The sequence below is a fragment of the Aureobasidium pullulans genome (assembly GCF_000721785.1).
Source record: "Aureobasidium pullulans EXF-150 unplaced genomic scaffold scaffold_32, whole genome shotgun sequence".
Taxonomy (NCBI): domain Eukaryota; kingdom Fungi; phylum Ascomycota; class Dothideomycetes; order Dothideales; family Saccotheciaceae; genus Aureobasidium; species Aureobasidium pullulans.
This window is the reverse complement of record NW_021941052.1, coordinates 218,771-245,919: the sequence shown is the minus strand read 5'-3', so window position 1 is coordinate 245,919 and position 27,149 is coordinate 218,771. Positions and strand designations below refer to the sequence as shown.

Sequence of the window (27,149 nt, the reverse complement as noted above, 5' to 3'; positions counted from 1 at the left end):
ATTGAAGCCTTTTACAGATTCCTGTACAAACAATGGGAGTTGTTCTCTGTTGCTTGACTATCTGTCCAGACCCTTACGACTTTTAGCACCGGTGCTCTGAGACCATCACGCCCATAGTGGGTCGTTGGACCGATAGCAGTGATCCGACTGCCGAGTGCTACCCCCGAGTCGACCGTTCTCGCTCAGCAGATCTCTACAATCGATCAGCGGCTAAATACCCTGTAGCGAATCGTAATCCGAAATGCTATCAAAATACTATGTTGACTAACTGAAAATGCGCTGAGGTAGGGTAAGTTGGTCAAGCCCTGATGTGAATGGCACCAGCCATAGACGTCAAGCTATTTTTTGCCTTCTGAATCGTTCGAATACGACCTTCGATGCTTCTTTTCACATCAATTAGCTTATCATTATAGCCAAGACGAGGCCAATGAAAGTTAATCCTTCCGATACCTAGGATAGTGTCAATCAATTGACCTTCCCATTGAGGTTATCTCGCCTGTAGCTATCTATCGCACCGCAAGGTGTGTTGCAACATATTTCTACCACGTATACGCATATAAGTACAAGCTTGCTCTCGAGCATCAGATTTGCTACTCATCTTTCTCGACATCTTTCTTGTTTTCGACGTCGCTCGACAACATGCCTGGCTTTCTCAAGAAGTTAGGTCTCGGCTCGACCGAGGTCAGCGAGGGTGTTGCTGTCGACGAGATTCATAGTTCTGGCAACTCTAGCCCCAGGGGCGAGCCAAATGAGAAGGACATCGGTGTCTCCTCAGCTCATGAGCTATCGGAAGAAGAGGCCGCCAGGCGTCTCAAAGGTACACTTTATTCCAGTGTCGATGACCGTTCTTGGGCTGACTGAATGCACAAGTGTTCAAGAAAAATGCAGACGCACTTTGGGACCCCAACCTCGAGAGTGACGATCTTGCAGCAGTCGATGAAGCTGTCGGACATCATGATAAAGACGGCGAGAATCAGCTTGTGGGAGACTTGCTGGAAAATTCGCCGTACCCGGAAGTCAGAGCTGCCGTCAGAAATTACGACGTTGATGTGTAAGTCATCTTTGATTCTTCCGTCGCCCGTTCACCAATTGACATTTTGACTAGACCATGTAACACCATTCGCATGTGGGTGATTGGAATGATCATGACGACTATCGGATCTGGCCTGAACATGCTTTTCTCCTTACGTTCGCCCTCGATCACCATCACCTCTTACGTGGCGCAACTTGTCGTCTATCCTTTGGGTGTTGCATGGCACAAAGTCATGCCTGATCGCCAGCACACGACTTTCGGCATCAAGTGGAACCTCAACCCTGGTCCATTCAACTTCAAGGAACACGCCATGATCGTAATCATGGCCAACGCTTCTTTCGGAACTGGTGTTGGATACTTCACCGACATCCTTCAGGCTCAGCGTGGCTTCTACAAGTTCAACTGGGGTTGGGGCTTCGGAGTTCTTGTCGCTCTGAGTACCCAATGTGTTGGTTTCGGTCTTGCTGGTCTCTTCTCCAGATGGCTCGTCGAGCCTGCCGCCATGATCTGGCCTCAAGATCTGGTCAATTGTGCTTTCATGTACACTCTACATGACAACTCGAAGACCGACCCCGCTAAGACCAATGGCTGGCGTATTAGCAGATACCGCTATTTCTTCTACGTCTTCATGGGTTCCTTCCTGTACTACTGGTTCCCTGGTTATATCGCTCAGTTCTTGAGTGTGTTTGCTTTCCCTACTTGGATCGCTCCCAACAATATCACAGTCAACAAAGTCTTTGGAGGCTACAGTGGTATGGCACTTTTGCCCATCACATTCGATTGGACTCAAATCACCGGATACGTTTTCAGTCCCTTGATTCCTCCATGGCACGCCATTGGCAATACCTTGATCGGTCTTGTTCTCTTCTACTGGATCACTGCATCGGCTGTTCACTTCAGTGGAACTTGGTATGCCGATTATCTGCCATTCAGTGACTCCAGTTCCTATGATAATACCGCTGGTGTCTACAACGTGTCAAGAATTCTCACTCCTGAGATCACCCTGGATCTTACCAAGTACAAGGAGTACTCGCCTCTCTTCTTGTCGACTACTTTTGCTCTCTGCTATGGTCTCTCCTTTGCTGCTATCTCGGCTGTTGTGGTCCACACCATTCTCTTCCATGGAAAGTTCATCATCGACAGATGGCGACGCTCTCGTGACGAGATGCGCGATATCCACCAAGAGATGATGGACAAGTATCCTAAAGTACCTGCTTGGTGGTTCATTTCGTTGCTTGTTGTCTGTATCGGACTTTCCTTTGCCACGATCTATGCTTATCCCACGGAAATGAGTTGGTGGGCACTCATTCTTGCCTTCATCATCTCGTTCGTGTGGTTCGTGCCAATTGGCCTGGTACAGGCAATCACAAATGTTCAGGTGAGTAACAGTGTGTGGTTCGAGAAGAGGGTGCCAAAAATATGATCTGGTGATGTTTTGGGAATTTTGGGGCGACATTCACCCCTAACTTGACCACGAATCTTGGCACCTTCTTCCTATGACTATCTACAGAACAACACTGACTATCTATCCTCTAGCTTGGCCTCAACGTTTTCACCGAGTTCCTTATTGGATACATGCAGCCCGGAAAGCCCAACGCCATGATGTTGTTCAAGACCTACGGCTACATCACCATGACCCAAGGTCTTGCCTTTACTCAGGACATGAAGCTCGGTAAGTCAATCTAAGCCCAATGACTTAGGCTACAACTCACGAACTATTTGCTAATTATTCACTCGTCCAGGTCACTACCTCAAGGTTCCCCCAAGAACCATGTTCCTCGGCCAGCTGATCGCCACCATCTGGTCCTGTATCGTCCAACTTGCCGTCTTCGAATGGGCCTTCGGTGGCGGTATCACCGACCTATGTGCTCTCCACCAAGTCAACCACTTCACATGTCCCGGCGGCCGCGTTTTTTACAATGCAAGTGTGATCTGGGGGGTCATCGGGCCCGCTCGTATGTTCAGCGGTGACTCTACCTACAAGAATCTTCAATGGTTCTGGCTCGCCGGTGCTGCTGCCCCTGTTATCTTCTATTTCGCCGCCAAGCAGTGGCCCAAGTCACCCATCCGCTTCCTCAGCGCTCCTTTGATCTTCGGTGGTACTGGACAGATTCCTCCTGCTACTCCCTTGAACTATCTGTCTTGGGGTGTTGTTGGTTTCATCTTCAACAAGTGGATCAGAAACAGATTCAGAGGCTGGTGGATGCGTTTCAACTACATCACTTCGGCTGCTTTGGACTCTGGTCTTGCTATCTCGACTATTCTGCTCGTGTTGACCATCAGTTTGACCAATACTGATGCACCTAACTGGTGGGGCAATGTTGGTGTCTACAACACTATGGACTACCTGGGTACTGCCGTCGCGAAGGTCCTGCCAGAAGGCGCCACTTTTGGTCCATCTACTTGGTAAACGAGTTGTTTATGACTCGTTCACCAAGTCGTGATGTGGTGAGAGGAGGATTATGATGTGATAATGTGTTTGGGAAATAGATTGCTAGGATGCAAATTCGTAATGTTCGATGTAATACACTCGCCTGTTGATCTATTCTGCTGAAGCCGGCCATCTCAACTCTTCCTGTTTTCACGTTGCGACACAACTGGCACATGCGAGCGATGATAGACTAGCTCCCGTTTTGTAGAGACTAGACTTCATGCTGCAATTTACTCACTGCAAACGATCATTCATTGTGCTCTCTTGTCGAAAGTCACTGCATTTCCTACAATTTCACGATATTGTTGTGATTCGTTACTGATCCTCTGTAAGCAATTGATTTGACTTATGGTCACATATAGCTTGGGCTGAGTAAGAGTTGAACGATGTAGAGGCTTTTGTGTTCGATTGGTCATGGCTATTTGTATACATATAAGTATGTAATTATCATGATGCTTCAACTCGGCAAGACCTCAGTATGCAATGCAGCCGTGATTTCGTAATGCACTATCTTCATCCTTCATTGATTCGGTCAGATATACCAGAGCTTCTTGTCCCTGCTGCAGAAAGGGTAATCACAGGAAGGGTAACTATCACAAGATCCTCTGAATTCGCAGCCGTCGCAGTTGTAGAATTGGGGAGCGGCCACATTCGTCTCCTCGACTCTGACGTTGACAGGTCCGCAGTACTTGGAAACAGTCGAGAGAATAAGCAACTGTCCACCCCAAGGGTGTTGCGCAGAGCAAAGTCCGAAGAAGGTGCTGTTGTCAGGCCCATGAGCGAGGACATGATCACCTTGCTTTGCACCGTAGCTGTAGTCGAAGTCATACTCGAGGATGTTCCACAGATCTCCATAGTTGTCAACCTTTGGCTTGTTGGCGTCTTCGGTGGTTCCGGCTGCTGTGTAGCTGATGAGGTCGCCGTAGTCTTGGTACTCGAATAGTCCCTTGGGGGGCTCATGTGTGTAGACTCTTTGGCCGTGCTCCTGGAGGACGCCCATCCAAAGCTGTGTTGGCGCACCTTCGAGAGTTGGACCTGAGAGAATGATTGTCTCCGCTCCTGGGCAGTTGGTGTCCCAAGGAGGACAGGTTGCGGTTGTGCTATTTCCTGGAAGGGCTGCAATAAACATGCCGTTCCAGGCGACAAGAGGAAGATTGTCCCAAGAACCTGAAGTAGCAAGTTTCAAAGTGAACGCCTGAGCCTCTGCCATGGTGGACAAGGTAGCAGCAGCGGCTGCGATGATGGCTACAGTCTTCATGATGATAATATGGTGATGGGAATTGGGTGGTGAAGTCAAGGCAGGGTGAAGTTGGAGGTGAACCAAATTAGAGAAACATGGCGATTACCCATCTTATACCTCTCCAAGGCCATACTAGGCCATCAAAATCGGCTCAATTTCGTCAGGCGACAAGTCATAGAAGGAAGTAATGCATGGAGTTGTTATTTCTGGATACGGGTCGGGAAGAAATCGAGGCTTGGCACGCATTGTTGGTGGAGCAATTTGAGAAGGTTAGGTGCCACCTGACGCCGCTTCCTGCACGCCTAGTCACTATCTTCCTTCGTTGCTCGTAATATCTCTATTCTGGCAATAGTGTTGACTCGTTGGCGAGGGCTTTCTCTTGAGATGCTAAAGGTAGAAGCAGAGAAACAATGCTCCAGGCAGAAGCATGAACACGCCGCAGGTCACGCCTTCCGCAATCATCAGTCGGCTTTGAGAGTCAAGACTGCCTGATGATGAATGTTATGCATCAACTTCGGACATGCATTTAGTCGACTACAATCGACACAAACACGACTTAGGTTCATCTTGCATCGCAGAAATGAATGGAAGGGTTGCGAGATGATCTTGTCATTGTGCAGTACTGGGTCAACACTCTTTGGCTTGCCAACTTGCAGTGGACGGCCAGAGCCTGTGGAATCAGGATCTCATAGATCTGTAGGTTCGCATTAACACCTTTTGAGACCAGTGTCGCATTGTCTCATATTCACAGACACCGCAGGACAAACATACAGAACAAAGACCTTGGTGTCAAGAAGCTTCTGGGCGACTCATGATCAATTCTGGCATTCACGAAAGCGCCAATTCCAGGCAACTCAACACCTATATTATCTATCGACTGTCCCTCACTTTACTTTTGACAACATCCTCAATCCACTACCAGCTTGACAATGTCTACCCAGGACGGCAGGGTTGACATCCATGTCCAGCTTCCAGAAGATGTTTGCTATCTGATTGCCTCGCATGTCAGTTTGACGAACTTAAGTCAACATAGCTCATTACTAACGCCTCTACAGATCCGACGACCCTCGAATCTCCGGAGCTGGATGCTAACGCGTCGCGACGCTTACAACGGTGGTCTCCACCATCTCTACCACAATGTTCGGGTTCGATTCAGTGCTGGAGAACAGGAGACGATCTACAATTTCTGCTCTCCGGACAACAAAGGGCTGAGACACATCCGCCACCTTGAGTTGTTGCCCCAAACTTCAATGCTCAGAAAAGTCTCGCGTTGGCATCCTGAAGATGGAACTCAGCGATTCGAGGAGACTGACAGAAAGTCTGGAGATCGAGCGTACCGATTTTACCACATGATACATGACGTGACCGATGAAAAGTCTGGAGACCCAGCGTATCCATTTCAACTCATGATACACAAGATGCTGAGATCCATTCCCCCTGATGGCCTCCTGTCGTTTTCAGCCCACAAGTATTTCTCCAACACCGCGGTCAGACTGTTGATGCGCCATCAGACCTGTCTCGAACATCTCCATCTGGACCGTCATAAGCCTTGGTCAGCTAGCGTAGCCGATCGTCTCAAGCCAACTAACCTCAAATCCCTGCACTTTCCATGGTGTGAACTGCAGGCTCACAGCTTGGACCTCGCTGATGGTCGCAATCTTGCCCATCTCATCTCTACCAATGCAAAGTTGGAATGCCTCACTATTGATCACTCGCATCATCCCCGTGTGAAGGACACTGGCTGGAATTTGTTCTGGACTGGAATGTCCAGTCTCAGCTTCTGTCCATCAACGATCACTAAGCTAGAGTTGTACCATGTACAGTTACCAGATGACTGGAAACAGTTGCCTTTGTTCAGTAATCTAGTAGCTCTTCGATCGCTACGATTGGTTGATTGCGAAGACACAGAAGACATCATCGCTGCATTACAGACCCTGCAGACATCCGGATCCGTGATTAGCTTGCAGGAGTTGTTCATCTTTGCCATCAACCCCAGGTTCCTCGGCTGGACTCGCCACCATATCGACGATGGCATGAGAGTCCAATTGGGAACATTTTTGCAGTCGTTCTCCGGACTGCGTAAGCTGTGCATCTACGCGAATTATGGCGCCACATGCCATTTTCCCATTGAAATCAGCTGGTTACTTGGCCATGCTTCAACTTTGGAGTACCTGGATTTACAGTCCGTGCTGTCATGCTTCTCTGGAGAGCAACAAGGACATATCTCGTCCACGAAGCTTGAGGAGCTATGTGATACCTGTCCGAATCTTCGTCAGCTCGGCATTCCACTCTTCTATCACCAGCGCATCGAGATCTGCCCCATGTCTCTCTACATTCAGTCCATGGAATGGATGCGCATTCTTGCAAAGCTCAAGCACTTACAAACTTTGAAGTGCATCGGCTATCCTGGAAACCGAGCTCTGTACCTTCCACGACAATCAGCCGAAGCCAATCGTGAGGAAAATCTCGAACAATGCCGAACTCTGGTCGATGCATACTTCAACACGCTCAAGAGACATGCAGGGCTACTTGGTTATTGCAGTCAAGTCAAGGTTATTGCTTTTACAGATCCTTCTTACGATTGCCATAGTGTCTTCCAAGAAGACCAACGCCGTCATGACGCAGACAAGCACTCTGACATCGACGCTCTGATCTATCTCAACGAAAATCTTTCGGGTGTCCCTGGAGTCGGCTCCTGGAAGCTTAGTTCTCGTGAAGACGTTTTCCGTTCCGAGGACGCGACAGACCTCGTTCATTGGAAAAACCTTCGTTGGTCAATAAACAAGGAGAGCAACCCCCGTAAAAACAACATGTACCAGGTTACTCAGTGGCCAATTCGAGACTGAGCTTGGAACGCAGTTGGTTGGGCGAGGGAGGAAGAACAACTTGAGCTCGACTATGACTACGCTGGACTTCTGTTGATCTGACCGGACAATCGGTCGGTGTGAAGAAAAGAGGCAGAGAGGGATGACGGCGAGAAAGAGATCCGAGCAAACTAAAGTGAGAGTTCCGTCTATTATACCAGTGACTTTCACTTCAGCGAGTGATGACTCCGTCGGTATCCGGAAGAGATGCCAAAAGTACGACAGCACAGCAGGGAGGAAAATGGATGTCGATCGTGCAAAAAGAAAGAAGATTTGCCCGGTCTAGGATTCGAACCAACGTCTGTAGGGTAGTGCTTGGTAGCGACTGAGTAACACAATTCGGAACACAGCAGCCGTTCCCTCACACCACCCCACCACCGGGTGAGAAAGTGGTGGTTTTGTGCAAAACTATACTATCATCAGCCATGAGCTACCTTTGAGCTGAGGTCCCTTTCCTTCCAATCCATTGTGTAATGATCTCCTTGACATGCTTGGAAACACTTTCCTGATCAGCCGTATTGGCGATTTCATAATTGTTTGGCGCAAGTGTTTTGGCTCGTGACGATATAGCTTGCTGGGCTTACCTGATCTGGCTCGTTGAGTAAACTTCAGCATCAGAAGTGGCTCTCTCATCACAGAGTAGCGGAGTTCCCATCCACTCTTAGAACGTTCACTTTCCTCTTTCACATCAAACCATACTCTTCCGTTGCGGATCATCGTTTTCAGGGGGCGACGCCTGTTTCAGCGATGAGCAATCGAGCCTCCTTCACGGCTTTCGAATTCGGAAGGTGCTTTCCTCCCGCCTGCTCCAGCGGCAACATCCTTTGCACACAAATCATCATGCATGACTTCATGTGACCAGCGGACAACTCAATGGACACCAGCAAGTACAAGGAGCGGTGCTTCACGACAAACCCCAAACCGGAGCACCCTTGCCTCACCACACTTCCGAAGTCGAAAGCGAAGTCGCACCCGACACGCTCCAATCACACCCGAGACTCGATCGTCGAGTCCTGATTGAGGTTCTCTACCCTGAAGATGACAACAACCACAGCAAGGCATACAAGGATGAAATCGATCGCCTGAAAAACGAATTGAGTGAAGCAGAGACGCGACACAAGGCCGAAACGAAGCAGAAAATGGATGCATGGAGAACGGAATACGCTTGCATCAGGCTTGAGCTGGAGAGAGCGAAGACAATGGCCATTGACACAAGATTTGTTTCCCCATTAACTCGAAAGAAGCCGAAACTTGGGTGAGGCTGGAAAGTCGTAAATTCATCAAAAGACACGTTAAGTTGCATTGAGCTGGGAGGTCCAAGCATTACATATAGGCTGTGTACTCGATCGCAGAGAGAATTCAGCATGCAGAAAGAGTTCCGCGACATCTGAGCTTGAGGCTGATATGCAAAACATCCATAGCTCAGAATAAGACAGGCGAAAGGACAACTACATTGCATATCAAAAGTCGCTTCTACAACTTCGCAACCTCCGGATCAATATTACTCTTGTCATGCTCACACGTACTCAACACCCTACCCTTACCATCCTTCATCACACCCCTCAAACTCGCCGCCGCCCTACCCACATGGACAACCTCCACCTCCACCGTAACTTTCTCCCCTACCCCCGCCGGTCTCAAAAACTTGACATCCAACACTCTACTCACACCTCCCAACATCCAAAATCCGGGTTTCGAGATTGGCGCGAGAGCCAAGGTGGTCAGGTTGTCGTAGATTAGTGTTTGGGCTGCGCCGTGCATGTTCAGCCAGCCGTTTGTGTAATAAGCGGGGATTGTGAAGGTGAAGATTGCGGAAGCTGTTGTTGGGGAGGTTTTTGTGACGGAGACCAGATTTACTGGGAGAGAGCCTTCTGTGGGGTGGTAGAGGAGATCGCTGAAGCGCTGGATAGGGTATTAGTGATAAATGATACTTCTTGAAGTGTTTGGTGGATTTATATATGTGACAAGTGATTGTCTTTGTCTGTTGTGTGGTATGCAGAAGTGATTATAGAAGATGTGACATGAGGTTGCAGGGTTATTCAGGTAGTGCCTTCATGTCACTCGATGACAAGATATATAGTTTACTCCCTCCTCTTTCTCAACACGAAAACTGATAAGAGAAAGCAAACGAAAACAACAAAAAAATCACCACATACCGGTTCATCCGCAGCAGTCCCATGCGCCTTCATCAACCCCTTCACCCTCTCCTCTGGTGATTGCCTCACCCAATTCTTATAGACAGGGTGGCCATAAGGATTAGGTGTATCTTTCGGATTAGGCATTTTCACTATGTGTAAAAGTTTCGACTGTATAAGGGAAAGAAAAACTACATATTTTCACACCGGCAGATGATGGCCTTTTTTATCAAGTGCTGAAGTTGTCGCAAGCAATCTGCAGTGAAGAGGACAAAGCGTTCGCTATTTACTCGGTCAAATTGATTTTCGGGGGGCTATAAGCGAGGGCTTGTTATCGTAATTGATTGATTAGGAGATACTATGTTTCTGCATGTGATTGGTGAGGCTCATGCTATCGTACAAATTCCTCACTGCGGTCGTCTATTAAAGAAGTTGTACGTGGAAGAGTGCAGAAGGAAGGATGATAGAGTGAGTGCAAGAAGCTGAAGTGTCCTGGTGCGATATCGGAGCCCGATCTCGCAAGACCGCAGGCCTTCTTGTTTGCGAACCTCTTGTACGAGTGCGTCACCTCCGCCCATCCATTGCAATCACCCAGAAGCAATGTGAGAATGCACAATTAACTTGATAAGAAGAACCACAACACTAAGAGAGCCTGAGGCAGTAGCGATCCTGGGCAAGGTCTGCCGAATTTTGAAGATAATCGTGCAAAGGCACGTCTGTTGGTCTCTCAAGCAGGAGCGACTAGGTTGTTGATCGCATTCTGCAATGCGATATGTCCAGAAATAGAACCTTACGCATGGAGACCGGATTCTCATCATCCAATTCTGTGATGTACGGACTCTGACATCTTCGCCATCAAGTATTCACCTCACGACACATTGAAGCTACAGAAATGCGCAATACTTTCATCCTACTACAATTGTCCGGAAAGATGAGCTGTCGGAAATGCTCTCACTGAACACGACTCTGGGTCCGAAAACATCTTCAATTGCAGCAGCTGCATCGACACAATCTGCAGAACAAGCTACTGGCCAAAGGGATTCCACCCACTCTCGACCAAGTCAACAGTCCTCTTGGTAGCCTCATCCAACTCCTCAGTGGGCAGGTCCAAGATCTCATTATTCAAGCCTCTTCTGGATTCGTAGTCGCCGCTGCCATCTGGGAAGAACACTCTCGCGTACATCGCTTTGGCGAATGCGTTTCGATCTCCGGTCTTCATATCCTCCACTGCCTGAATGTATCGCTTCTTGGTTGGCTCATAGCTGATCTCCCAGTCTTTGTCTTCAGTACCCATGACGCGATGCACAGAGTCCAACATCTCTCGCTGGTTAACGCGGAAGCTGCTGATGTAGAAACTCTTGTTCTTCCAGCTTTCCAGCGTCTCTCCTTCACCATCGATCGGCAGGGAAAGAATTTTCGCGACAGCTCTTCCGCATTGTTGCCAAGTACTGGTGTTGATTCTTGTGGTTCCATCATCGAAGAATGTCGCTTTCCTTTCCTTGATGTCGATACCGTAGAGCACCCCAATACCCAAACTCCACTCATACCAAAAACTGCAGACCAGACTGAAGTGACTCATACCCAACCTCTCAATCTCAGAACTGTATTCAGAGAACCGAGACGCGACATCGATATCGGAGATCAAGGCTTTGTTGTGGAAGTCGAAGCCGTAAGCATTGGGCATGATGTATTTGATACCAGCTTTTGCAGCTGCTTGGACGAGGTTGCTGTGGACGCCAGGAGGTGTGATGACGGAGAGGGTGATCATGAGGAAGTCTTGTCCTTCGAGGGCGGTGGTGATCGAGGAGATGTCATCGTAGTCGACTTCTTTGATGGAGACACCATTGGGGACGGAAAGGTTGCTTCCTTGGCGGGTGAGGGCGGTAATTTGGATGTTGGTCTTGAGGAGCTCGGTGATGGTGTGTTTGCCCATATTTCCCGAGGCCTGTGTTGATTGTTAGCTTGTCATGCGAATGAGATTCAAGAAAGATGTTGCTTACGCCGACAATGGTTACTTTCTTGATGAAGGAAGGCATTGTGTAATTCGAGAGTTGATTGCGAGCTAGAGATGTTGATTTTCAACGACAGATTCAAAAGCTGGAAGGTGTGTTTGGTCTTCTCTCAGCATCGCACCTGCTGGTTTATATATCATCGCTGCAACAAGCACGTCGGACTTACGACTTCCCAATCGGGTAACATCCGGAGATAACCTGCCAACCCGCGGACACGGAGGGATGGTCTCACCGACCTGCATGATCATTCTGTTCCTTCCTGCGGTTTTGTCAGCAAGATCGGATTGGTGTCTGAAGTGCAGAGGAACGTCGTTGGACGGGAATGGTTGATGTGTCTCGCCGACAGGAGTGGGAGATGAAGGACGCCCCAAGAGGTACGAAGGTACTTTGACGTCTCGCTCCTCAGTACATTATGCTGGATTGGGAACAACAACTTCGGCTTTTCTTCAGTCTTCTCGCCCTGCTGTTAAGAGACTTCGGCTTGCTCTTCGAAAGCTCTTGTTCGACTTCGGCTCGCCGTCGAAAAGCTCTTGTCGAACTTCGGCTTGTGTTTTCTTCACCTTGATTTGCGAACATCGTCTTTGGCGCGCGGTACACGACTTTAGCCTAGTTCTTTATCAGTATCCCGGAGTACAGAAAGCTTCGGCTTGCCCTCCTTACGCATTGAGCAAGTCTGAAAAGCCTTTGGCTGGTTGTTTGGGATCTTGGTACTCCCTCTCGTGCCCATCGACTTGCATTGATTTTAGATATGTGGATCTGATTTGGTGATCTTTCCTGTGTTGATGTCAGCTCGTTGTCTCTCGCATTTCAGACTTCAGCTTCGTGCATGTTGGCAGATGACGTATTTCACTGTTGCTAAGAAGAAGGTTAAGAAAGTAAGTGGAAATAGAAGCAAAAATTCATTGTCAAAGTGGCTAGAATGCTGAAACTGCCAACTCATGTTGAACTTCCTTGCCTCTCACTCGTGGTGAACGCCTGTACGACGAACTTCAACAGGTTCTAGTTCGGAGAGTACGCGAAGAGACAGGGCAGTAAGACAGCAGACTAAGCTGCTCCTACGCGCTTCCGTCAGAAATCGGGATTGCGTCCTTCGAGTCGTTCTTCGTAGTTACGAAACTAGCGGAGCGATTTTCCTTTCGCCCGTGTTGTCCGAAACTTTGTTTGTCTTCTGTGCCTCTTCTCTTCTCTTTCCGACCAAGTCTTTCTGGCTTTGAGCTTTTTTTCCTCGAAGACTTAGAGTGTGTGCTTCAAGTAAGGCTGGAGCTCGGGTTCCAACTTGTCAAGGGCTTCTGTCATTCTGTCCTTGATGATCTTACCAACCACAAGACGTTTCTCTTCAGGCATCCTCTTTCCCTCAAAGGACGAGAAGAGATACTTTTTGATCGTTTCAAAGAGCTCGTCCAGGCGCTGTTGGACATTGCGTGCCCACGTAATGAAAGAAGCCTTCAGTCTGTTGCGAATCTCATCGGACATTGCAGAGTAAGGACCGTTCCTGAGAACAACATTCTCTCTGACGTGTCTCAGACGAGCTTTACTTATTCCACCAGGAGGGACCTTTTTGGAACCCGGCTTCCAATGCGTCATCGCCTTTTCGTAGAGTTGGTGCATTGCTTGGATGAATGCGGAGGAATTAGTCCCGTCGTAAGATTCGTCCCGTAAACAAAAGTCGATGAGGATTCTGTCATTGTTAGCAGCGTTCAAGTTCGTGAGCAATACGATGCACATACCGAACTTCCTTTTCAAGGACGAGACCATCTGCCTTGATACCGCGGATGCATGTATCTCCCTCGCGTTCGACAAAGGACGAGAATCCTTTTTTGTCTGAACCTCCAATGAGGTCCTGCGAGACAAGAGTACGATCCACTTCGGTCAACTTTGCGCGCAAATCTGTGACGAGCTGTTTTTCGATCTTGTGGTATTGCTGGATGATGATGTTTTCTTTGGCACGAATTTTCATTTCAGCAACCTTGAGAAGGTCCCCGTTGAAAGATATTGTGGCGGGAATCTCAGTCTCCGACTTCTTCTTTGGAGGAGTGTAGCGTCCTGAATTCTTCAAGACAGCAGTCACTCTTCGCACGTTAATTGACATCCATCCTTCGATGGTCTGAAATGCCTTCCCACCCCACTTCGAGTTCTTCAGATGTTCCATCTCGGAATGGTAGGAGTCAGCCGCTCTATCCAGATCCGACTGATACGTAGCGAGAGGCATATAGGCAATCTCTTCGTAGGCTTTAGAAGCCTCTCCTCTCCGGACTGTGACGGCATTTTCAGTCCACATCCTGGTTCGAGCACACTTTCGAATAAACTCGTGAAGATAGATTGCAAATCTGCGAACTTGGAGGTTACCGGGTGCCTCGCACATCCATGCCCGGAGCTCCGGGATCCTGGTCTCCAGCACGGACAAGAACGGCTTGCCCATAGCGTGTCCGGGTGTGATGTGCTTTTCGTAGTCGGAGTTAGAAACCGTCACCACCTTGATGCCAGCGTATCTTTTCTGGCTGAAGTAATTGGTGATGATGCGGTCGCGGACAACGATTCTGTGTTTGGTGATCAGATCCTCCTGGGTCTTGTGTTCCACGGTGTTGGGTTGAAGAGCTCTGAGATCGTCTTTCATCGTTTTGAGCTTGGCCTTTTCGTCGGGCTTCCAGTTCTCCTCCGATAGATCCTCCATCGTCTGAGAAGAGAATCAGTGTTAATCAAGAATGTTGAGCAACATGAGCAACATACCTCGCGTCCGGTAAGTACCAAACAGACATTCGCAGGGCCCTTATCACGTATGGCTTTGATCAGGGTCGCATCCAGGTCGTCATTTGAAAGACAGCGCGAAAGTTCGGAAACGATAACTTCTGAAGTGCAAGTCTTGGACACGCTAGCCGCGTGGTCTAGCATGTACTCGTTCTTGTCTGATGTTCCGGGACGATCAACGAGCTTGATACCCTGGTTCATCCAGGCATTGAACAGCTGGGTTTCAATGGTGTCAACGACGGGGGCAAACCCACCTCGATCAGTGAAAATCCGAGTCTTTCCATCCAGTTCTCCTTGGCTCTCTGCAACGATAATAAGTTTGCCTGTATTCAAGCTAAAGTCATTGGCCACCGCGCGTGCCTCTAGCTCTTCAACAAGCTTGTCGACAGCCTCGGCTGGGGCTTCGACACTGGTTGCGGAAAGAAGGCCTCTCTTCTCGGCCCAGTCCTCCATGTCCTCGAGAGCGTCTGAGTCGTCGTCGGGGAGGAACAGGTCACGAAGAGTTATCTGTGCCGAACGAGCCTTCTTCAGATATGCGGAGCCGATAGGATCTTCTTCCTGCTCTTCATCCTCGTCTTCTGACTGATCTGCTGCACTGTGGACATGCTTGAAATGTGTGACCAAGTCGTTGGCACACTTCTGAACCATGTTCCTGATTTTATCTTTCGGGAGCAAAAATATGGTGACCAAGAACTTTTCACTCTGCTCTCCGTGTGAAAATGTGTTGACGGTTTGAGTACAACTCTTCACGCCTTTTCCCTACGTCCAAAAGTCAGCGTTAGTCTAACAGTGTTTCAAGTCAAGTGACTCACCGCACGGGCAAGCTGCTTTGCGCTGATCAAGCTGTTCAGTGTCGATGTCTTGCCCTGACCGGTTTTTCCCATGAGGACAAACAGAACAAGCTTGATCTCGGGGGCCGTTAGATTGTTACTGAACCACTCTGCAAAACTCGCAAGTTGGTCGTCTTCTTCTCGATATCGGTCTAACCATTTGCTGACCATACGGGCAATCTCTGCGACGTGCCTAACAGCCTGCTGGTGTTTTTCGGTATTGACTGTAAGTTGGTCTTGGAGAGGTTCGTGGACGGCCACGCTGTAACATTCCTCACCATCGTAGAGTTGCAGGTTGCCTCCACCTATCGCTCTTGGTGGCCTAGGCTCTTGGACTTCGTCAGTCAAAGTATGAAAGAATGCTCACGTCATGCTCTTACCGGTGGGGATTTTCTCCTCTTTGATGTTCGGTTCTGTTTTCACACGTTTCGCGTCGGGATCTTCGGGAGCAGGGCTTCTGCTCGTCGCTTCGCCGTGAGGACGTTTCTTTCCCGTCTGAAACTCAGGAGACTTCGTGCGCCGCGTATCCTTGTCAGAGTAGGTTTTGGACATCTTGTCAAAATGCTGCAAACGTATAAGCCAAAGTCCAGAAGAAACAGAGAAGTCAGAAGATCTCAAAGTACATACCGAAGATGGAAATCTCGAAGTTGGTGATAGTGATCAAGTAGATCGTTGGCGAGCAAAGATCTGTCGACTGCTGAGTCGTATGTGCGAAGTCGACCGAAGAAACAGAGTCGAGCTTGTGGAAGGTGTAAAGTACGAAGAAGTCGGAGATCTTGTGAGATGCGGTGATGGCTGAGTATCTGGTCGCTAGAGTGAAGTCGAGCGAGGTGTCGAAAGATCTGGCGAGAAGATCTGAGGTCCGCGATGATGCAGAAGTTGGAGCGGCAAGTTGTGTCGGTCCAGTAGAAGTCGAAGGTCTGTCAAGATCTGTACTTGGTGGAGTCCAGAGTAGAAGATCTTTGAAAGGTGATCAACGGTGTCGAAGTGTCGCTGCCAGAGCGGACTTCGAGGTGTTGATGGTGTGGTCCTGTGATGTGGACGATGTTGATTGGTGTGGCGATGTACGGAAGACTGGGTGTAACAGAAGGTGTAGAAGTATGAAGTAAGAAAGCAAAAGGCAGAAGAGAACGGTCAAGTAGGCCGAGAGTGGTAGAGGTGTTGGAGTGGTGGAGTGGTGGAAGGAAGGATTGGTTTGAGGTGGAGGAGGAGAGGCCTTAAGTAGTGGTTTGGAAGGTGCTGGAAGCAGGCTGTGAACTCGAAGGGTGCCAGAGAGTGAAAGTGAGGCAACTGAGTTGGAGGTGTTGCTGTAGTGACAATTGGAGAGCTGTTGCTATTGGAGAGGCTATCTGTGAATGCTTGCGGAGCCTTGTTCATTGATCAGCCTCAAGGCAACGACGCTCACTCTCGGTAACATTAGAGAGACTATGAGCGACAATGTGAGTGCCGAGGCAGTAGTGGTACCAGTCGGATTGCCTCAGTCGACGTAAGAATAGCTCCCTCATATCTCCATGGCATGACTACTGATACCTGCCTTAAGGCACTGTGCTTTCTGAGTGATTCCAGCTATCCACTGAGAGTCAGACCTTCTCCTGCCTTCACTAGGGAGAGCTCTTCTTCAGGACACACTCTGCTTGGATCGAGTACTGCTGGGCGATGTATTTCCATATTCTATTCCAGGGATGAATTCTGCAAGAATGAGAGGAATGCTTTAAGCAGAATGATAGAACACAAAGACAGAAAAAGGCCAGGAAGCAAAGAAAGAATGATGAGAATAAAATGCATCACACGCAAGACCTACCTTTCGCTCTAACACGAAAGCGCGCATCGATCACACTACACGATTGAGTGTAACGGCCTGAGCCATCGCATCGGTGGCAGCCGCTACCTGCCGACAGATTGTAGGCTCAAGAGAAGAAAGAGAAGTCGCTGATGGAAATCATGGCAAGAGCGAAGGTGTGTTGAGAAGAAGAGCAAGAAGAGAAGTCACGGAAGACGCGCCAGTCCAGAGCTCCCGCCGATCATTGCCCGTTCTGGAAGCATCTTTTGCATCCGCATCAACGACCAAAGAAGAAACAAACGAAAGCAAGAATAGATAGAAGCATATGTTCATTCTTCGTGATTTCGTAATTATGAGCAATACAGTAGCAAAAGCAATGTCAGAAAGCCAGGACTGATATCAACGGCCACTCCAGTCTCGCCCCATCTCTTGATAGAGCAAGCTCTCAGTCGCCAGATTTTTCTCGTCAACTATGAAGAGTAGGAACTAGCAACACCGCATCCACTTTCATCGCAAGCACCAGCCAACATAGCAGAAGGTACAAAAGTACCAGTGTAGCTCGAATTGCGGAGTGCGTTACCATCAGCACCGATAGCTTCAACTCTCACCCACTGATAAAACTTATCAGCCTCCCAGAAAGTCTCGAAGCCCTCTTTGGCAGTTTGTCCAATGACCAGGAAATCGTCACCAACAAAACTGCCGCCGTAGAATTGCCAGGATGAGACTGAAGTGGCGCCGTTCCAGGAGACGTAGATGCGGGTCGCGGCGGTCGAGTTGATGGCGTAAGCGTAGACGTCAGGCACCGTAGTTGCGGGAGTGCTGTCCCAATCGGCGGAAAAGGCGCGGTAGTTCTGAGCCGAGCCTTGAGCAGCGAACTGAGCGAGGAGGACGGCGGTGCCGTTGTCGGAATGTTCGGAGAAGTAGGGTTGGTTGCCCCAACTATGGAAGAATCCGCCGTTGCCTAGAGCTTGCGTGTTGCCTTGAGAAGTTGAGAGGACACCTTCGTCGGAGGGGAAAGTGGTGTTGGAAATCATCGTTGCAACACCAGTGTTGTGGTCAAGAGCAATGACTTTGCCTGATGATTGCGAGGTAGTGGTCGCGTAGCCGTTGCTTGCATTGTCGAAGATGGAGAGGACAGTCGTGGTATCGTTTTCTGAGAGCAGACGTGCATCGTGTTGGAAGCTGAAGTTGAAGTTTGAGCACGAGTAGTCCGAGTCTCCTTGGTAGCTGAGTTTCCAGATGACATCGCGGTCGGTGGCATTGATGTAGTACAGGGTGCTCGTGTGTCTGGCTGAGACGAGGTAGTTGCCAGAAGCGGCCGACTTGTCGACAGCGTTGATGTGGAAATAGTCAAAGGCTGTCTGAGGTCCGAAGCCGTCACCTCCTGTGTCAGTGCTGTTTGGTGTGATCTGACTCTCACTGGGGTCAACGTGGTTGGTGGAGAACCATTCGAACAGGACCTCTCCCGTAGTCACGTTAACTTCCTGGAAGACGCCTTCAGACAACCAGCCCAATCCAGTGGTGATGTTGAAGTAGGATAGATCGAATGGCACAATCTGGTAAGCACTGAGAATTGCCGTGTCGCCATCGTTAAGCAGCTGGAATTCGTGCATGTCTGCAGGTTCGGTGTTTCCTCCCGTCTGAACTGTTGCCACAACCTTGTAATCTGAGTCGACGATGACACCTTGGCCAATTCCATAGCCATTCTGTTGATTGACCTGAGTGAAGCAGAGATGGGGTTGTCCCCTGTATTCGCAAGGGCGGAAGTTGTGCGCATTTGCTGATCCAGTCACTCCATAGCCATCCCAGACGAGGTTTCCGAATTTGTCGTAGATGTAAGGTGCTGGCTTGATTGCCTTGTACGGCGAGACGAAGACATAGCCAGGTGTGAAGTCTGCTTGCAGAGTAACATTCAGAGCAGGTGCTTCAGATAGAGGGCGAGTGTAGAAGAAAGAGACGGGTTGAGTCGTGTTGTCTGCTGTTACTTTGGTCTGCGCAACAACCCTGGATGCCAGAGTCAATGCCGCGCAAGTCAAAGGAGTAAGCCTCATGATGAAGGTGATGTGATGCAGAAGGTGGAAAGAATTATCGAAACGTGCAGGAGGTAGAGGTAAAGAAGAGAGTTTGCTGTCTCATGAAGAAATAAAAGTCAGAAAAGAAGAAGGTTAGAGTTAACAGTGTAGGCACGACAGCAGGCGACCTCGTCTTTCTATCCTCACAAGACATCATACATAGCAGACACAAGGGCATTGTTCCTGGTTTTCAACCATGGTCCGTTCTGAACTGGGAGCCGCACTCCGATTGTCGATCTTGAGCCATCGGAGTCTTTGCACGGCATGCTTGTTCGTCATGCAACATGCACACATCCGCCCTATCCATCTCATAGTGGACCGCTTGATCCGGGAACAGTACATGCGACAAACATCATGAACTCCTCCTAAAACGTGGCATGAGAAAGTAGGAGAACAATGTTTGTGCAACAACTCAGAAGTCGAAGCAGTCCTGCGGTCTCCCGTACATTGACACCTTGGCATCACATTGCAAACTGCCACGCGGTTTTGTCCTTCGTGAGACGAGACATGCTCGCGTGCTAGCCACCTGCTTTGAGATCTGCTTTTCCTGCAAGATCAAGCAACAGGTTATCTTGAAACTCTAATGATCACAGCCACGCGCATCAAGAGTGTCGCCGACGTCAGAGGCGTGGTATACAAGAGGCGGGACATCCACTCGGCTGAATGCGGGCCCCCACCTTGAGACATGCACAAGCGAAAAGGCACGCGGAGAAAAGGTCCATACCAAGCTGCAGAAGTACATGAGAGAATCGATTCCAGAAGAGCATGACTCTAGAGAAGGTACAGCCACAAAACCTGATTGTGGAAGGATAGAAAGTCTCTGCATCATAGAGCAAGTCACTTCACAGGCATTGAGGAACATGGAGGAATGTTGTGATGATCGAAAATCAAACCGCCAAAAAACTTCGTCCTTTGAAATTGCAGTGGGTATAGACATCTGTCGTGAAGAAAAATCCGTAAAGCTCTCCCTCTTCTCGTCCTCTCTCAACTCTCGGTCGGCGGCATGGCTTTTTGTGTGAAAGAAGAAGTACAAGCCCTCGGTGTACCAATAGAAGAAAAAACCAAGGGCTTGTCCCTTCTGTCCAAGATGGTGGCATCAAAGGCAACAAAGGAAAATAAAAGAAAAATCAGAAGAAAATGCATGATCGGTCTCTCTCCCCCCATCACATCAAATGCCCTTCGTGTCCGTTGTGTTTTTTCCTCGTCCTCAGCGGTTAGAAAGGCAAGACTCGACCTGTCCCCTCCACCTAACGTATACCACCCCCTTGTGTGAAAGTGCATACAAGAAAGCTTTTGTTGGAGACTGGCCGTTGCGATCAAAGGTCATGACGGTCGTGAAAAAAAGAAGCAAGACGGAATGCGCAAAGCTGGTCAAGAAAAAGAGACAGTCGTCAAGAGCAGACGAGCAAGCCCTTAGTTGGGGCAAGCGGCCTGGACGTGGCCGGGCTGCTTGCACTTGTAGCAGACACGGTCGTGGCTGATCTCGGCAGAGCAGTCGCGAGAAAGGTGACCGACCTCACCGCCTGTTGGTTGTGTTAGCAAATGTTTTGGCTGGAAGAATGAACAGATCAGGGAGACAAACAGTTGTAGCACTTCTGGCCCTGGGTGCAGTCGCGAGACATGTGGCCGAAACCACCGCAAGAGTAGCAGGTCTGGCCGCGGGGAGCGCCGTAGCCCTGGCTCTGGTAGCCACCCTGCTGCTGCTGCTGGAAGCCGCCGCCCTGGGAGCAGTTGCGGGCAATGTGGCCGACCTGGCCGCACTTGTAGCACTCCTGACCACCACCCATACCGGCACCACCACGGGGAGCACCGCCCTTGGGGCACTCGCGGGAGATGTGACCAGTCTCACCACAGCCGTAGCAAGACTTCTCCTTCTGGGGGTTGGTGCACTCGCGAGAGAGATGGCCCTGGCCACCGCAGTTGTAGCAGGTGGGGTTACCCTTGGTGGGGCAGTCGCGGGCCTGGTGGGAGACGTCGCCGCCTATGGTGAAGAATGTCAGTCTATGCTCTTGGAGTGATGAAGTGGATCCTCGAGCGGCAACAGCGCAGATGATGCTTGACAGGTGTCGGAGGGACAGATGACAGTTGCGCACTATTGCGCGCCGAAGAATCGAGTGAAGAAAACGTACAGTTGTAGCAAGCGCGGCCAGTCATGGGGGGAGCGGGGGCACCGAAGTTCTGCATGTTGAAGGTGTTTTGTTGTGAGAAGATCTCGGTAATTGATAGAGAGTCGATGTAGTGGTTGCAAAGAGCAAAGTTTTGAGAGGTTGGTGAAGGTTGGTGAAGAAGTGGAAGCGACGAGAAAGAGGCGAGTGTGGAGGCAGAGGCAGAGGCAGAATCCGCGCTTTCCTCCAACAATTCTCGAACGGCAGTCCGTGTGAGTGGGTCAAGATGAAAGCTTGGACCTTTTGCGCTGCTTTCACTTTGCGAAAAGCTTCAGACGCCTCGGCCAGTCCAGAACAAGCAGGCGGGGTTACCTTTAGATCCTCTTGATCGTGCCTTCCTCTTCGGGATTGTTTGTCCTGTTGAAAAGCAAACTCTCAGTGATCAATCAGCTCCTGGGTGTCTCTGCCTTTACACCCCTTCTTGAGACATCGCGACCAAGGACATGCACGTCAGTGTTGTCTTGTAGCAGCATCATCAACATCATCATCATCATCAAGCATATTCCTCATTCACAGCTGCCGGCAGTACTCGTAGTTTTCCTCGTACAGGTGGGGTATATCTTCAACATCAAGTCTCTCTTCGTTCTCATAATAAGCCATTTTCCTCATCCTCATAAAACCTCTCCAAGTGCCTCTGGTCTCTCCAATTGCAGTCATCTGCCATATCACTAGAATGCGGCACCGCCATCGTTCTCTCCAGCAAGCGCTCGCACATTCTCATCCGCCAACTGCGCTCTGAAACTTGCAGTCTCGCTGTCGCGGCTGAGCTTGGCCCATTCTTGCAAACCTTTGCGCTTGCGTGCTTGCTTGTCTTCGATGACCTGTCGCAACTTCTCCGCCTCATCCTCTAGCTTGTTCAGGCGGCCTCTGTCGTAAAGTTCGGGTGCCTTGATACCACCATCGACGACACGCGGCAAGTCTGCCAGGTAGACATTGACCGGCTTGGCTCCTCGATCAAACTCGCCCGTACCACCCATAACTGTGTCGGCTTTGGGTCCAGAAGGTAAAGGTGCTCCGTTGGGTGCGAAGCGTGTGGTACGTGGGTATGTGCCTGAGCCATGTACGCCACCTCTGAAAGGTGGTGGAGGAGCGTGTGAGCTCATAGAGCCGCGGGGGCCTGATGGTGGTGTCGAGGCAAAGTCCGGATCTCTGTTGTGCTGTGACACATAACCACCACCTCGACCTCCGCGGTATGATGGCCCACCATACGGCCCTCCTCTTCCACGTGGTCCATGGTAGTCACCGCGTGGGACGAAGTCTCGGGGAGGATAATCTCTTTGGTAGCCGCCCCTGGTCTGAATGCCTCCTCTTGGGTGTGTCGGGGGAGAATTGGCTCTCATTCTTGGACCGGTGGGGATCGGAACATCACTAGCGGCTTGTGCATAAGATCTGGAAGCACCAGGTCCTGTTGGCGGAGCTCTGGTCAAAGGTTCGTCTAGCCTTGCAGGACCAGTTGGGGGAGCGCGAATGGCTGGTCCGGTAGGAATTTCACGCTCGCGGGGTGGCGGAGTAGGGTCGCGCTTACGAACAGGGGAGCGAACGTCGGTCGGAGGAGGTATCGGTGATCTGGGTCTGGAAGGAATAGGTGATCGCGGTCTTGAAACGATAGGTGATCGAGGGGGGGCGGGAGCTGGAATTGGCGAAACAGCACGTGCGGGTATGCGATTCGCGAACAGGTCGTCTTTTGGAAGGGGATCAATAGCGGCAAGTCTGCTGGGATGGATGGGCGGTGATGAGCGTCTTGAGCTGGTAACAGATGCAGCACCTGAGTGTTCGGTCGTCATGAGATCAGGGCGTGGTCTTGCGGGCGATGGGGAGCGACGTCTCCAGTCGACCTTACGAGGGTTGATGTTCTCGTTGTGCTGCATGGGCGAACGAGACAATAGGCGATAACCACGAGTGACACCACGAGGAGGAGTCAAGCGCATCTCACGCCTGTCACGTCCAAGACCGGGGCTGACGTCTCTCGACGGTGGGTAGGCATTGTATCTTGAACGAGGTGGAGAGTCGAGCCTTTCACGCTTCGCTGGAGGCGGAGATCTTCTGCCACGGCTGCCGGCAGGTGAGACATCACGACCGCGCTTCAAAGGAAGGGGAGAACGGTCGCGAGGGGCACGTACTGGCGAGCGGGTGTTGTATGGAAGAGTGTCTCTGTGGAAGCGCGAGGCAGGCGGTGGTCTGTAGCTCTCGTCCCTCATGAAACCACCTCTTCTAGGTGGTGGTGAGCGAGCTCTTCCTCTGTAGCTGTCTCCACCGTCTCTTGGCCTGAAGGGCGGAGGGCTTCGTGAACGACGGCGGAAGGGTATGGGCGAGCGGCTGCGATTTCTCGGGGGAGCACGATATGAATCGACATATGCATTGCCTCGAGGTGGTGAGCGAGGTGCACGGTATGTGTCTGATCGCGGAACTGGAGAGCGCGGAGGGCGATACGACTGACCGCGGCCGTCGCCGTATTGGTCCTCACGTGGGAAGGGTCTGGAGGAAGCATCAGTGACACGGCGCCAAGTGGAGATGGATATGTGAGCACCACCTTCGATCCCGATCACGATCTCTGTCCATGTTTGCTGCTTCGTGCGTTGGTTTTTCGTTCGGCTGTCGAGATGGCGGCCAACAAGAATCTATGCCGAAGCTCTGATGATGTGAGGCAGCTGTGTTTGCGCTTTGTCAAGGGACAAACATTTGGACATGCGAGTCCGTGCTTTCAGACCCCAGCTTTTCTCTAACCCACGTGACACGGCCATTCTCCTCCAGCCTCTCCAACATGTCCATGTCCATGTCCGTGTCTGTCTGCAATTTGATACGCTTGGTCCTCTCTGTAGCCAGCCGTTAGTCGCAAGCTTACCTGTCCTCTCACACACTAGGCAGACAACCTGGGGCAGTGCCTCATCTCGTCCAGAAGCACATCCGTTGCTGCAAATTAGATAGAATTGTCAATTGGGTTGCTTCATTTCATCTTGCTTTCTTTTAGCTGATCATGAGGCGCTTCATTCCCAAGGCTCTCGGTCCAGATGCAGGGTGGTAAACCGGTAAAGTGGATCCAGTGACCTTCCTATCTCCTGCTACTCTTGCTGTCACCGCCTCCTCTTCTGCGCTCGTTTCTCTCCTTATCTTGCTTCAGCCTCTTGTTGCTCTCTTCGGCAATCATTTGGCTCAAATCTTCCTGATCAACTCTGCCCTTCCACTGTCCCTCGGCTTGTGCTTGTCTTTGTGCCTCAAACTGTCTTTGGATCTCGTCCTTGCTCAAGCGGTCGTCTCTTTCGAGGGCGTCTACGTCTACACTGACATCGATGTCGCCGACCTTGCGCTTGCTGCCTCTGTTTTCTTGTCCCAGTACGGGTAGATTTTGCTGTGCTGCCCGCAAGTCGTAGGCTCTCTCGCCTCCAAAGAAACCCTGGGCACGGATGTTTTGTTCCGGAAGTACCTGGTATGCTGATCGGGGAGCGCCATTGTCTTCGGGTTCGGCCGCTCTTGCGTTCTTGCGTAGTTCGAAGTCACCTCCCATACTCTCAATGCCAATCTCGGTAGGTACAGCTGATGCCATGCCGCTTGGTGTCTCAAGTCCTGTGCCAATATCTTCCTCGTCCATTGCCTCATCACCATCTTCCTCATCTTCATCTTCATCCTCCTCTTCTTCTTCCTCTTCCTCTTCGCGTTCTTGTAGCTCACCCCATAGAGTCTTCTCTACCGGTGCTCCAGTCGGTGCCTCTTCGTCTTCCGCGCTGCTAACACCGAAGATGTCACCACCAAATAGAGGTCGGTTGGTGTACTCGTCAACAGGCGGCTTTCCGTAGCCACCAGGGTGGAAACCCCATGATGCGCCTGGTGGCGGAGGGGCATTCAGGCCAGGAATCTTGAGACCAGGATATGATGGAGGAGGACCGAATCGTTGTTGGTTGATGAGCCATGGTGGAGGAGCGCCAGGAGGCATGTTGAGAGCCTCTCTCAACTCGTCGCTCAACTCACCAGGTCGCAGATGGCGGAGATTAGTCTCGTACTCCTTACCCTCGTAGTAGACCTCACCGTAGCGAGTGAGCGGAGGCTTGGTTTGGTGGCGGAAGAAGGCTTCATAGAGCTTCTGGTAATCAATGTCGAGTTTTCCAAGCTTTCCCTGAACTCTCTCGCGCTGCTTTTGTTTCAACGTCGCTTCAGCCTGCTTTTCTAAAACAGCGTCGCGCATCTCAGCGATACCAGTATCGGCGATAAACTTGGGCAAGTTGAAGTGTGTCTTCTCGATACCACGCTTGGAAGAGAGATATTCGCGCTTCAGGGCCCAATGCGACGGCACAGGTACAACATTGCGCTGTGACTTGATACGCACGAGTAGTAGCGGGTCTGAAGCATCAATATCCGTCCATTCAACGAGCTCTGGCTTGCGCACTAAGCGTTTGAGCTCGGCGATGGTCAACTTGCTGGCGGCCTTGCGTGCCTTCTTTGACAGCTTTGGCTGGTTCTCGTCCTCCTCGTCAGGGATGTCATCGTTGTCATCATCGTAAAAAATCTCGGGCTTCTCGTCTTCTTTTGTTTGCGTCTTGTCCAGCTCGTTGAACCTAGAGAGGACGCTCTGAAATTCGGCATAGAGGGGGTCATCTTCGGGGATGGTAAAGTCGTCGTTCGGGAGGTCATTATTTTGCATGGGATCATCGCGAGTGTTGACTTGAGCGTCGGGTTGGCGACCAGTCTCGGGCTTCGGGGTTTCTGCTTCGGAAACATCGGTGGACTCGGCGACGGATGGGGTGACGGATGCCTTAGTCGAAACAGTGTCAGTCAAAGATGGCACAGATTGGGAAAGAGGTCTACACACGGAGCGTTCTTTCTGGGCCTTCTTCTGCTGTCTGCGGAAGGCGTTCTTGCTAAGCTTCTTTGCGCCAGCGCCTCCATTGACAGCTACGGCTGCCATCTTGACCTCTTGCGTCGTCTGCCTTTGTGGTGCCTAGCTGATTGAATGCGCAAGTTTGTTGGATGAACTGAGTTATTCCAAGTAGATCGAAGTGGACGGACGGCAGCGGACCCGGTGTTTGAATTGTGCTGGTCGGAGTGAGATGACTTTTGAGAGTTTGGATGGAGCGTCAAGTTGCAGCTTCGCGCTCCGGGTCCTCTTCGGCATTTGCGCCTCGTCCTTCTTTCCTCCCTCAGAAGCAAACACCGTCCAGATATTATGTCAACACTCATTAAGCATCCCTCTCTTGTTTTTCATAGCATCCACTGCTCTCTTCAACGCCCTGTTACAATTGTCGCAAATCCACTTCTTCTCATCCAGATGCACCTTGTCCTGTGTCTTCTTGCACAATCCTAATCTCCTGACTCCACACTGCTCTACTCTGCCTTCGTGATTGTGGTTGCAGCCCTCGTTTCTGACGATGTTTCTGATGCACATTGCTGCTCTTCTCTCGAGTCGCTAGTGTTTGGTGAAGCTTTGAGCTGCTCAATCATGTTTGGAGAGTTGCATTGCTTGACCTGCCTTTACTCTCTTTGTCTCTGCTTGCATTTCATTGACATCATGCGTGCCTGGTTCCGGCATTACCACATGGCTTCTGGTATGTGTCCACCCCTTGCTTCATCCTCCCGAGCCTCCACTTGTCGCACTGCATAACTCAGTATCACGTAGGAACAGCCTGTTGTTGCATCCCTTGGCTTGTTTACGAACCATGGCTAAGATGGCTTTCTCACACATCCTTACCGATCTCGCTCTCCAGTCGCTCTTCATGCCGTACGACAGCCCATGAGCGAGCGTCAATGCCCTTGGAAGAATTGGAAGCAGTATTGAGTTGTGATTCATGTCACGATTCAGATAGCAGCCAACTCATTTGTGTCAATGTCAAGCTCCAATTGTATAGAAAGAAAG

The 27,149-nt window shown here is 50.4% G+C and overlaps 10 protein-coding genes across 10 annotated transcripts; 2 read left to right on the top strand and 8 right to left on the bottom strand.

Moving 5' to 3' along the window:
* Positions 1–639: 639 nt before the first annotated feature.
* Positions 640–3,567, top strand: M438DRAFT_328095 (small oligopeptide transporter; the record flags this gene model as incomplete). The annotated part of the gene is made up of 5 exons (XM_029903193.1): positions 640–817; positions 871–1,051; positions 1,106–2,411; positions 2,570–2,705; positions 2,776–3,567. The coding sequence occupies 5 exons, from the start codon at positions 640–642 to the stop codon at positions 3,441–3,443; spliced, it is 2,469 nt and encodes an 822-aa protein (XP_029755741.1). The 3' UTR covers positions 3,444–3,567.
* A 278-nt stretch (positions 3,568–3,845) lies between these two features.
* Positions 3,846–4,854, bottom strand: M438DRAFT_349668 (uncharacterized protein). Its single transcript, XM_029906448.1, has one exon. It carries the CDS (start codon positions 4,720–4,722, stop codon positions 3,997–3,999), a length of 726 nt encoding a protein of 241 aa, XP_029755740.1. The 5' UTR covers positions 4,723–4,854; the 3' UTR covers positions 3,846–3,996.
* Positions 4,855–5,633: 779 nt separating this feature from the next.
* On the top strand, positions 5,634–7,550 carry M438DRAFT_339750 (uncharacterized protein; the record flags this gene model as incomplete). The annotated part of the gene is made up of 2 exons (XM_029904253.1): positions 5,634–5,708; positions 5,760–7,550. The coding sequence occupies 2 exons, from the start codon at positions 5,634–5,636 to the stop codon at positions 7,548–7,550; spliced, it is 1,866 nt and encodes a 621-aa protein (XP_029755739.1).
* Positions 7,551–9,010: 1,460 nt separating this feature from the next.
* Positions 9,011–9,929, bottom strand: M438DRAFT_349666 (uncharacterized protein). Its single transcript, XM_029906447.1, has 2 exons — positions 9,725–9,929; positions 9,011–9,470 (listed from the first exon to the last, which is right to left on the bottom strand). The coding sequence occupies exons 1-2, from the start codon at positions 9,848–9,850 to the stop codon at positions 9,042–9,044; spliced, it is 555 nt and encodes a 184-aa protein (XP_029755738.1). The 5' UTR covers positions 9,851–9,929; the 3' UTR covers positions 9,011–9,041.
* Positions 9,930–10,239: 310 nt separating this feature from the next.
* Positions 10,240–10,624, bottom strand: M438DRAFT_146381 (uncharacterized protein). The gene has a single exon (XM_029898941.1). The coding sequence runs from the start codon at positions 10,519–10,521 to the stop codon at positions 10,291–10,293; it is 231 nt and encodes a 76-aa protein (XP_029755737.1). The 5' UTR covers positions 10,522–10,624; the 3' UTR covers positions 10,240–10,290.
* M438DRAFT_349665 (NAD(P)-binding protein) lies at positions 10,289–11,767 on the bottom strand. The gene has a single exon (XM_029906446.1). The coding sequence runs from the start codon at positions 11,634–11,636 to the stop codon at positions 10,728–10,730; it is 909 nt and encodes a 302-aa protein (XP_029755736.1). The 5' UTR covers positions 11,637–11,767; the 3' UTR covers positions 10,289–10,727.
* A 909-nt stretch (positions 11,768–12,676) lies between these two features.
* On the bottom strand, positions 12,677–15,842 carry M438DRAFT_409473 (uncharacterized protein; the record flags this gene model as incomplete). The annotated part of the gene is made up of 5 exons (XM_029910020.1): positions 12,677–13,393; positions 13,443–14,389; positions 14,443–15,219; positions 15,273–15,619; positions 15,671–15,842. The coding sequence occupies 5 exons, from the start codon at positions 15,840–15,842 to the stop codon at positions 12,949–12,951; spliced, it is 2,688 nt and encodes an 895-aa protein (XP_029755735.1). The 3' UTR covers positions 12,677–12,948.
* Positions 15,843–17,403: 1,561 nt separating this feature from the next.
* Positions 17,404–19,198, bottom strand: M438DRAFT_349663 (uncharacterized protein). The gene has a single exon (XM_029906445.1). It carries the CDS (start codon positions 19,119–19,121, stop codon positions 17,541–17,543), a length of 1,581 nt encoding a protein of 526 aa, XP_029755734.1. The 5' UTR covers positions 19,122–19,198; the 3' UTR covers positions 17,404–17,540.
* Positions 19,199–21,975: 2,777 nt separating this feature from the next.
* M438DRAFT_378179 (uncharacterized protein) lies at positions 21,976–23,866 on the bottom strand (the record flags this gene model as incomplete). The annotated part of the gene is made up of 2 exons (XM_029908788.1): positions 21,976–23,782; positions 23,838–23,866. The coding sequence occupies 2 exons, from the start codon at positions 23,864–23,866 to the stop codon at positions 21,976–21,978; spliced, it is 1,836 nt and encodes a 611-aa protein (XP_029755733.1).
* Positions 23,867–24,111: 245 nt separating this feature from the next.
* Positions 24,112–26,334, bottom strand: M438DRAFT_146163 (DUF382-domain-containing protein). Its single transcript, XM_029898940.1, has 2 exons — positions 26,109–26,334; positions 24,112–26,051 (listed from the first exon to the last, which is right to left on the bottom strand). The coding sequence occupies exons 1-2, from the start codon at positions 26,202–26,204 to the stop codon at positions 24,357–24,359; spliced, it is 1,791 nt and encodes a 596-aa protein (XP_029755732.1). The 5' UTR covers positions 26,205–26,334; the 3' UTR covers positions 24,112–24,356.
* Between the last annotated feature and the right edge of the window lie 815 nt (positions 26,335–27,149).

What these genes read in the sequence shown, in the direction of transcription:
- M438DRAFT_349668 (XM_029906448.1), bottom strand. Translation starts at nt 4,722, where the DNA reads ATGAAGACTGTAGCCATCATCGCAGCCGCTGCTGCTACCTTGTCCACC.
- M438DRAFT_349666 (XM_029906447.1), bottom strand. Translation starts at nt 9,850, where the DNA reads ATGCCTAATCCGAAAGATACACCTAATCCTTATGGCCACCCTGTCTAT. An exon ending in GGACTGCTGCGGATGAACCG is followed by an intron (nt 9,471 to 9,724) that starts GTATGTGGTGAT and finishes TACCCTATCCAG; the next exon opens with CGCTTCAGCGATCTCCTCTA.
- M438DRAFT_146381 (XM_029898941.1), bottom strand. Translation starts at nt 10,521, where the DNA reads ATGATGAGAATCCGGTCTCCATGCGTAAGGTTCTATTTCTGGACATAT.
- M438DRAFT_349665 (XM_029906446.1), bottom strand. Translation starts at nt 11,636, where the DNA reads ATGGGCAAACACACCATCACCGAGCTCCTCAAGACCAACATCCAAATT.
- M438DRAFT_349663 (XM_029906445.1), bottom strand. Translation starts at nt 19,121, where the DNA reads ATGAGGCTTACTCCTTTGACTTGCGCGGCATTGACTCTGGCATCCAGG.
- M438DRAFT_146163 (XM_029898940.1), bottom strand. Translation starts at nt 26,204, where the DNA reads ATGGCAGCCGTAGCTGTCAATGGAGGCGCTGGCGCAAAGAAGCTTAGC. An exon ending in AGGCCCAGAAAGAACGCTCC is followed by an intron (nt 26,052 to 26,108) that starts GTGTGTAGACCT and finishes GTTTCGACTAAG; the next exon opens with GCATCCGTCACCCCATCCGT.